Raw genomic sequence first — 8,583 nt, 5'->3', positions numbered from 1 at the left:
AGCGGTTCTGAGATGCATGTGTTCGAAGAAGAGGACTTGGAGAATGACACGGAGCGGTAACCGCTCGTTGTGCGACGCGTGAGCGCACGCGTCTATGGAGAGTCTCGAGTAATCTATGATGTTGCAGAGTTGTTGCTTTTCGATGTCCGAAAGCCATGGATGCCCCTGCCAGAAAAAAACAACCAGAAGAACCTTTCAAAGCTTGTTCCTTTTTCGTTACTACTATATAAGAATCTATGGGAGCGCGTCGGGTTCGGTTATAAATAAACCGAAACGAAACACCATAACCGGAACCGAACATAATTCGATGCAAAAACCTAATGATTTCTCTGAAACCAAAAAACTCGGACCCGAAATACATGTGAAAATACTCGAAAATTTTGGAAACATGAACATTTTTTAACATAAAAAAGTTAAAAACTGTGCCCACACTATAATCATAACCATAACCGAACTGAATCCGATTTAAAAACGAGATAATATTTCTGAAATGGATATAAAAATAACCGGAAATACCGAAATTTTCTAGTATATGGATCTATACATACGAAAAATGAGCCTTTTCCGGTTTTCTAAAATCGAAAAAAATGAACCCGGATATAACATAATTGGAACCAAAAACCGACATGTCCACCCGTCCAAGAATCTAACAAAACGGAAGATGCTGAAGCGAGTTCAAAGAGTGTTCTGACCTTGAAATAGATATCGAGCGCTCTATACAGACCGTCGTGTAAAGATCTAGAAGACTCCGGAAGAGCTGCCGCAAGAGATTGCATCTTCTCGGGTTTCAGATTCACATCAGAAGCAACCTCTGCCATGTAGCTATCAACCAACTTCGCAACTTTTCTCGATGAGGGCGACGTTTCAAGGTCCCATGACGGAGGGGAAAAGGCCGGTAACCGTGAACCCGACGACACGAAATGGCATATTATCCGCTCAACACAATCCACATTGTACAGAGTTTCCGAATCGGAATAGTTAAGAATCAGAAGATTCTCGACTGTTGCCAGCTCTAACTGCATCCCTATCCTCCTCTCCAGATTCTCTACGCAGCTGGAATCGCCTCCGAGAATGAACGAAACCCGAAGAAGACCTAACAAAAACCTACAGAAGGATCTTCCTCTCTTCTCGGGAAGAAGTCTTACGATGGTTTCGAGCAGAAGCTTCTGATCGATCGTAGAAACAGGTTTCGAGCCAAAACTCGCGACTGACCTGCTTTTGCTACCGCCCTGCCACCGTCCCAACCCAGGCAGATACTTCCTCGCGTAATAAATCATCGCACCGGCTAAGCTTTCTGCCCGTATACATCTCATCTCCATCGTCTTGATGAGCTTTTCGAACAAATTTATGCTCAAGGAAGAGATATCTTCGTACCACCAATCTGAATCCGAGCTTCTTATTCTTGCCCCCGTGTTTATTCCATTCCACAGGATGCTCCCTCCCGGACTCTGCAAGCTTCCATACATCATCATCGGCCACCCGAAGAGACTCGGGTCAGTACACACCATCGTGGATATGGCGCTCATGATTTTCGGGATTATCTGAATCTTTTCTGCTTTTTCAAGAACCGGGTCCGAGCTTTGAAGAGCCAAGATACAGTCTTTCCAATTATTCAGTACGTGTTTGTGCAAGAAATTTTCCGACCGGGAAATCAAGTTATCTTCTCCAAGCTCATCTGTCATCCCGAGGTACTCTGCCCCGCAGTATACGAATACTATGTTTCTCGGCGTGAAATCTACCTTTCCAGAGTAACAGAACTTAGCCACGGTCAAGAAATTATCCGGGCCACCCAGAAACTCTTCGAGCTCAGTGGTGTGGACAGATTTCCCGTTACTGTTTCGAGACTCTTCATAGATCCGAGCGATCTTACCGCATTTCGACACGAGCGGAAACTGCAAAATATACGAACACCTCTTGTCATTGTCCTTTCTAACCTTTGCAGAGAATGTATATACACACACACAGGCATAGATAGATACACACAGAAAGACCTATTTGCTTGTATGCATTGGAAATCCATATAGAACCCTCAAATCTACCATATGTAAGCACAAAGTAACAAAAAACTTGCAGGCATCAAACCGATATGCCATCCGCATTATCTGATATATACACACACACACATATATATATATATAGCGTAAAATATCAATTGGACTATCCTTTATCAGACAGGTAGCTTGCTCTTCCAATTATCCAGAAAACTAAGAGATCATTTCAGAAAATATGAAACTATCTGCAATTTTCCTGGTGAATTCTGAAAGATCCATAGAAATTATGACCAAATTGGTGTGAAAGTTTCAATTTTCAAACGTGTTAAAAGAGATACCAATCCCAGAAAGAAAGCAAGAATCGAAAGGTTTACCTTATGAAGGTGAAACTTCACATCATCCACAACCACAACGAAATCACTTGGCAACCCTGCTTTACAAAACCTGCCCAAACACATTTCTCTTCTTCCTCAAAATAATTCCAAAGAACTGATTTTTTTTAGATATTTTCTTGGGGGAATTCACGCGAAGAACTTCACAGTAATCAAGGTATTGGGTGCTTGAGATTGGAGGCATGCAGTAGCCAAAATTTTCAAAAACCTAGTCCAAATCGGAGACATTTGAAACTATGCACGAACTGGGATCATGTTAGAATCCCGGAATTTCTCACTAAAAGGACTAAAAGAAAGATCTTTTTGCCCCGAAGTTCTTTGAAACAAAGATGATCATGTATGGAGAGAAAAAGCTGCAGACTTTAGGGTCTAGATTTCTTGAATCTCCTAACAAGGAACTACCCACATCACGAAATTGCAAAACTTGATGGATTTCGAGCAAACCCATGGGCTGAAATTGTGTGAACACACGCAAGCAGGCATGCCCACATATTTATATTCATATATTTGCATGTAAATAGGCGAGCGAGCGAGAGAGAGAGAGAGAGGAGATTACCAGTGATTTCCTTCCCTATAAAACTCAGAGACCTTGGCAACAGGAGACATGTCTCTGAGAAGGAGGGAGGGAGAGAGAAACCCAATTCCAATGGAGAAATACGATCGAAATCGATCAAATTACATGTCGAAAGCAAGAAGAAACGAGGAAGAGAAGGAAAAAAAATAACGCCCCACCCACCAAACCGAGAAGTTTCTCCACAAACCAAAAGGGATAATAATAAAAATTTAAGAGAAAAGGAAGGCCACTAAACCACTGAAAGAAGAAAAAAACGAAAACTCTCAGTATCCAAAGAGAATTCTAAAAAAGAATAATTTTTTTTTCCGTCCAAAAAGAAACAGAGAGACGTCAAGAACGGAGGTTTGTGGGCAATGGTGGCCCTTTACAGCTCAAACAAACCAAACACAATAACACAAAAACAAAACAATTTACAGACAGAAAGCCATTTTCTTACAATTTTTTTTTATTTAAAAAAAGCCCAAGAATTGCTTGATTTTGCTCGATGATGCAGATGCCTTGTGTTTGAGATTCTTCCTCTTCACACTCTTCAGTCTTCACAGAGACAGAGAGAGAAGGAGAAGGAGAAGGAGAAGGAGAAGAAGGGAGATTACAGATCAAAGGAATACTGAGACAAAAATTCAAACCGAAGACATAATGATCTTAGGAGACTATGAAACAGTGATCTCTGTGAAAAAGTAGACATTTTCAGAGTAAAATCAGGGAAAGCAGATTACATCAGTTTTTATAGATCCCAAGAAGCAGAAAAAGGGTTTTCGCTCTTTATGTCACATATCCGTAAATAAATACGCAGGGAATTTCAACACGTAAATCGATAAAACGAGAGAGAGAAATGAAACTGTGGGATATTTATTTTGGCATTTTTTTAATTTAATCTCTCTTCAAATTCGGTATTCTCCACAAATATATATATATATATATATATATAGAATTTAAGTCAGTTTTATCAAAGCAAAAATTTATCGTATGTAAAGGGTTTGATTCAAACAAAGTATAATTGGACAGGTAATGTATATTTTATATATACCCTGAATTTACGAAAGATTAATGGTGTACGATGTTAAATTAATTGCCTAGCAATATATTAAATAATCTTCAAGGGAATTTCTTTTATTTCATTCCTTAGACATTTAATCGAACTAATTATAGAGGTATTATTTATGTAAAATTATAATTCACGTGATTTCATTTGTGGCACAATCGAAGCTCCTTCGACGGATACACATTACACGGTCCACCAGATCCATATGCGTTAAATAAAGAACAACTTTTTTTTTATTTCGAATTTTCAAATTTGAAACTACTTTCAATTTTGAATGCACCTAGACTTACACTACGATGTTATGATGAATGACGCTATTGATTTTCGGAAATATATTTCTTAAATAAAATGCGGGAAACATAACTCACAGCTAAAATGTAAGAGACAAACATTTCGTTTCAAAATCGAACTTAAGGTTGATTTTTTCTTGGATTACAAAATTATACTTAATTATGAAATATAGATTATATTTATTAAAAAAACATATAAAATCACTATTTAATTTAGATTCAAATATCCAAAACTCAAGTACTCCTCCATAATTTTTTTTATCGGTAAAAATCCGTCAAGGGATTACTAATAATAACTAATAAGACGTTAATGTAAGAGGGGTAAGGCAAAGTAATCAATACAACACAAACTTCTCCCAGTAAATATTAATAACACGACCATAAAATGGGCGATAAGATAAGAGTGCGTAAAGTATAAGATGTGGGGAAATGTCTGAAAAGAATCGATATATATATATATATATATATAATGTCGGACTAGACGGATGAAACGGGGAGAGACATGGCCTTCTTGATGGCGTCGGAGTAAGTACGATGTTGGTAGGTCAGTGTCGACTCGAGCAAGTCCCATAGAGATGTCTTTGGGTTCCATCCTGGTGGTGTCACGTTTTAAACAGCATAAACACCATTAGGATTCAGTTTGCCTGGCTGTAAAATTTTGAGTTGAATACCCGAAATTTCGGATATTCATCTATCGGTGGGACAAGTACGAGGCAAGCGAAGGCGTGAACCCAATCTATGGGTTCGAGTTCGGATGGATTTCATCCGTCGATTACCTGTACCCAAGAGTGACTCGAGGACGAGAGGCCCCGAGCAAGACGAGGGGAGATGTTTTTTCAAATCACATATCAGGATTTTCAAAAACCCGGTTGGCTTAAAATCCCTAAAATCAGACATGGAGAAGGGCGATTTCGCCTCGCCTTGTCACTTGCCTCACCCTTTCGCCTCGGCTCTCCCTCGACTTGTCTGCCGGGGGCCAACAAGTACCCACAGGTACGCAAAGTTTAAGTACCCGACCCCACGGGACGGAGATCGGGAAGTGACCCAGAAACCCGAGGGGGTAAACCGAGATGAGGTACACCGGAAAACCGGGATACCTAACTCGTGCCTACCCCTAAATGTTGCAGTTAGGATGGGGAATATCGGATTTAACTCAACATGCCAACTTCAATGCCCAATGGAGAGAGGAAGGAAAACTTACCGAGTTGACGGTTAATAATGGTCATATCAGGAATTCTCTTGTCGCTGTCATCATACCCTTCACCGTAAAATTCTTTGGAGCTGACATCTACCGTCGGGCTCTCTATCGAGGCCTCTCCGCTAACTTTGGAATAGACCTGTCAAAACGAGTAAAACCTAGTTCACAAAACCTGAAAACTCGGAGTAGAAAAGAATGGGAAACTAAAGGGAGGGTAATCAGGCAGGGGATCCACCTCTGTCATCATCTCAGCAAGTTGTCTCACTGTCACTTCATTGTTTGGGTTCCCCACGTTAAAAATATACCCGTTTGCTCGGTCCGGGTTTTCCTGTGGAACACGAGATTAGCCATCTTTTGAATAACGAAAACGAGGATTAAAATGGAAAATGACCAAAAGATACGGACAATCATCAGCAAAACAGCTTCAATGGCATCCTTGATGTAGATAAAAGTTCTCTGTGATTGTCCACCGTCCACAAGCTTAAGGGGCTCACGCCGCAGAAGATTCTGAACAGGTAAAACATGAACAGGTAAACGGAGATTTGGGATAATTATTTGATTCAAAACGTATAGCAGAGAGTGAACTCACATTACTGAAACAGGCCAGAACTCTTGGGACACCTTCGCTTGGACCATCAATACCGGGAATGAAATCCATCCTCGGTCCAATCCAGTTGAAAGGTCTCACAATGGTGAACTGAAGTCCATTCTCAGCGCCCTCAGCTATAAAAGGAACCCAAATTTTGGTATGAAAGATTGGTATTGAGTACCACTGATCAGTGAACCAGAAATTTCGATTTTTCAGAGCTCACCCACCGTAAATAAGCCTCTCGATAAGTTGCTTTGCACAAGCATATGACCACCTCTGTTTCTCAATAGAACCAAAAATGCATGGGGAAGTATCCTCTTTCAGAACATAATAAGCAGGATCCTGTAAATAAGCAAACAGATCATTCTTACACAAATGCTTAGGACAAAACACGATAATCTCTCCTTGCATTTTACACACTGATGGCAACAGATGTAGAGACAAATGACCTACGAGGCTGCCAAATAGCAAAAACCTCTTTGTAGATTAACTTTTCGGTTTTAATGCAAATTACATGCAGATAAAAAAAATGAAACCAATGTGGGCGGAAAAACACATAAAGTGACCCATAACTCTATATTTCCATCCATCTCAACCAGAATACAAAACGGAAAAAAAAGCCTCAAGATCCAGAGGAGCATTGTCTCAATTAGGGGTTGGTGGGTATTCGGTTCAGTTATTCATAAATCGAACTGAATCAAAAACCGAAATGTCCACGTTGCCCTAGTCTCTATCCGTAGAACTCGACACTTTCCACTGACTGCCTAGAAGGTGCGTGAGCGTGACATGAAAGATCAATCAAAATCTAGTAAGGAGACACTTTTCCAAACACATCCACTGGAGGATTTGACTTATCCAGACCAAATTTCAGCCTGCACTCTCATGTCAGCAACAAGACTTAAAAAGCTGTGTGTATGATTAAAGACATACAAAAAAAAAATGGTGAAAGTGAGAGAATACCTGACGGAGAGGGCTATCCTTGGGAAGAAAGCTCCCTATAGTTTTCCCATACACTTCGCAAGTTGAGAAATGGATTAGACGCTTGTTGTTTTCCGAACAGTACTTCACCTACACAAGTTTGTGATACCCCAAATCACAAATCAATAACAATCAACACCCAAATGCATCAATCACAATACCCATTAATTAAACCAAAAGGGGGACTTTGATCAAATCCAAAACCACTGAAAGTATAGTTGCTTACCACAGGGAGCGCATCAATAAAATTGCTGTAGATCGTATCAAGCGGACGAGTATTGTAATCCGCAGGAGTGCATATTGCCGCAAGATTAATAGTCTACACCACAAAATTCAACAGATCAGATCATAACAAATCAAATTAAACCAAATCAATCACACAAAAGGATGCAAAACGAAGAACCAACACCACATATATCACTCCCACTGATGAAAACAGCACACGAACATAATGCCACATGAATATTGAATCCAACCAATTACATGGACAAACATTGAAAATCTGCAGAATTATGCGAAGCTTGGCCAACAAACGAATCAGATCTCCATTACAAAGAGATTATAAGTTGATCGAAACAGAGGCATTCCAAATTACCCGTAGAGCAAGAGCAGATAAAACTCATCCGAGGATACAAATGCATACAGAGAGAGAGAGAGAGAGAGAGAGAGATGAACGTACCAGATCCGCCATCTTGATGAGACCCTCCAGGCGAGAATCGTGCTTGATATTGAGGCGATGGAACTGGATCCGACCGGCCCAGGGGAGAGAATCAGGCTCGAGCAGGTGCTTGATCTTGTCGCTGTACACGTCTAGAGCAAGCACAGTGTGCGGGGTCTCCGACATGAGCTTCTCGCAGAGGTGAGAGCCAATGAATCCACCGGCTCCAATCATGCAAATCGTCATCGGCTTTATCGGCCTCCCGTCTAGATCCAGTCTTCCAGCGTTGGCAGCCATTTTCCGGCGGCTTTCCTTTTTCCGGTGATGTGATCAGAGAACTAAAGCTTCCTGGTTTCGCCGGAGATGGAGGAACAGTGAGGTGACAGAGATATTACTGGATCGGGAAATGAAGGGCGGCGACGATATTTTTAAAGCGCAAAAGGAATGCATGGGTAAGAGAGGTATGATTCTCACCCGCGCGCGTATAGATTATTTTCTACTCGCTGGTTTAGATAGCCACGTGGATTTTTTAATTAACAAGTTAACAACGCTCCAGATTCACCTTATCTTCAAGAATCAAAATATCCTGGTAATACATTAAAATTTCTATATAAACGATTCAAATCCTAAACTGTTAATAATTTTATACATTTCGGGGATTCAAATTCTATATTTCTTCTAAATAATATGACGATACTGCATTAGAACAAAAAAAAAAAATATGTTAATTTATTTATTTGGAATCGTTATGACTAAATGTAGTAGATTATTATAATTCTATTTCTTTTTTATTTTCTCGATTTAACAAGTCTAACATTTAGATAGAATTGCTTTTTAGAGTAATAGGGAAATTATTTTCTTGTCGACAGTT

At 40.1% G+C, this 8,583-nt stretch overlaps 2 protein-coding genes across 2 annotated transcripts in view; both read right to left on the bottom strand.

Annotated features, from left to right (window-relative positions):
• LOC104810891 (BTB/POZ domain-containing protein At3g44820) overlaps window positions 1-3,703 on the bottom strand; it is a 5,170-nt gene extending 1,467 nt beyond the window's left edge. The window contains exons 1-4 of the mRNA XM_010537342.2: window positions 2,940-3,703; window positions 2,366-2,435; window positions 693-1,892; window positions 8-165 (exon numbers count right to left, since the gene is read on the bottom strand). Coding sequence (XP_010535644.1) covers window positions 8-165; window positions 693-1,892; window positions 2,366-2,435; window positions 2,940-2,989 — 1,478 coding nt within the window. The 5' untranslated portion in view covers window positions 2,990-3,703. The remainder of the gene's footprint in view (window positions 1-7; window positions 166-692; window positions 1,893-2,365; window positions 2,436-2,939) is intronic.
• Window positions 3,704-4,579: 876 nt separating this feature from the next.
• Window positions 4,580-8,121, bottom strand: LOC104810889 (UDP-D-apiose/UDP-D-xylose synthase 2-like). Its single transcript, XM_010537341.2, has 9 exons — window positions 7,734-8,121; window positions 7,281-7,373; window positions 7,037-7,144; window positions 6,304-6,418; window positions 6,077-6,210; window positions 5,893-5,994; window positions 5,723-5,815; window positions 5,491-5,626; window positions 4,580-4,882 (listed from the first exon to the last, which is right to left on the bottom strand). The coding sequence occupies exons 1-9, from the start codon at window positions 8,007-8,009 to the stop codon at window positions 4,767-4,769; spliced, it is 1,173 nt and encodes a 390-aa protein (XP_010535643.1). The 5' UTR covers window positions 8,010-8,121; the 3' UTR covers window positions 4,580-4,766.
• Between the last annotated feature and the right edge of the window lie 462 nt (window positions 8,122-8,583).

Source organism: Tarenaya hassleriana, unplaced genomic scaffold (genome assembly GCF_000463585.1).
Source record: "Tarenaya hassleriana unplaced genomic scaffold, ASM46358v1 Cleome19, whole genome shotgun sequence".
NCBI lineage: Eukaryota > Viridiplantae > Streptophyta > Magnoliopsida > Brassicales > Cleomaceae > Tarenaya > Tarenaya hassleriana.
This window is presented reverse-complemented; position numbering and strand designations above follow the sequence as displayed.

Excerpts from the sequence above, each read along its gene's own strand:
- LOC104810889 (XM_010537341.2), bottom strand. The coding sequence starts at position 8,009 with ATGGCTGCCAACGCTGGAAGACTGGATCTAGACGGGAGGCCGATAAAG. Across the intron at positions 7,374-7,733 it reads TCATCAAGATGGCGGATCTG|ACTATTAATCTTGCGGCAAT; the intron begins GTACGTTCATCT and ends TTTGTGGTGTAG. Across the intron at positions 6,419-7,036 it reads AGGATAGCCCTCTCCGTCAG|GATCCTGCTTATTATGTTCT; the intron begins GTATTCTCTCAC and ends GCTTATTTACAG.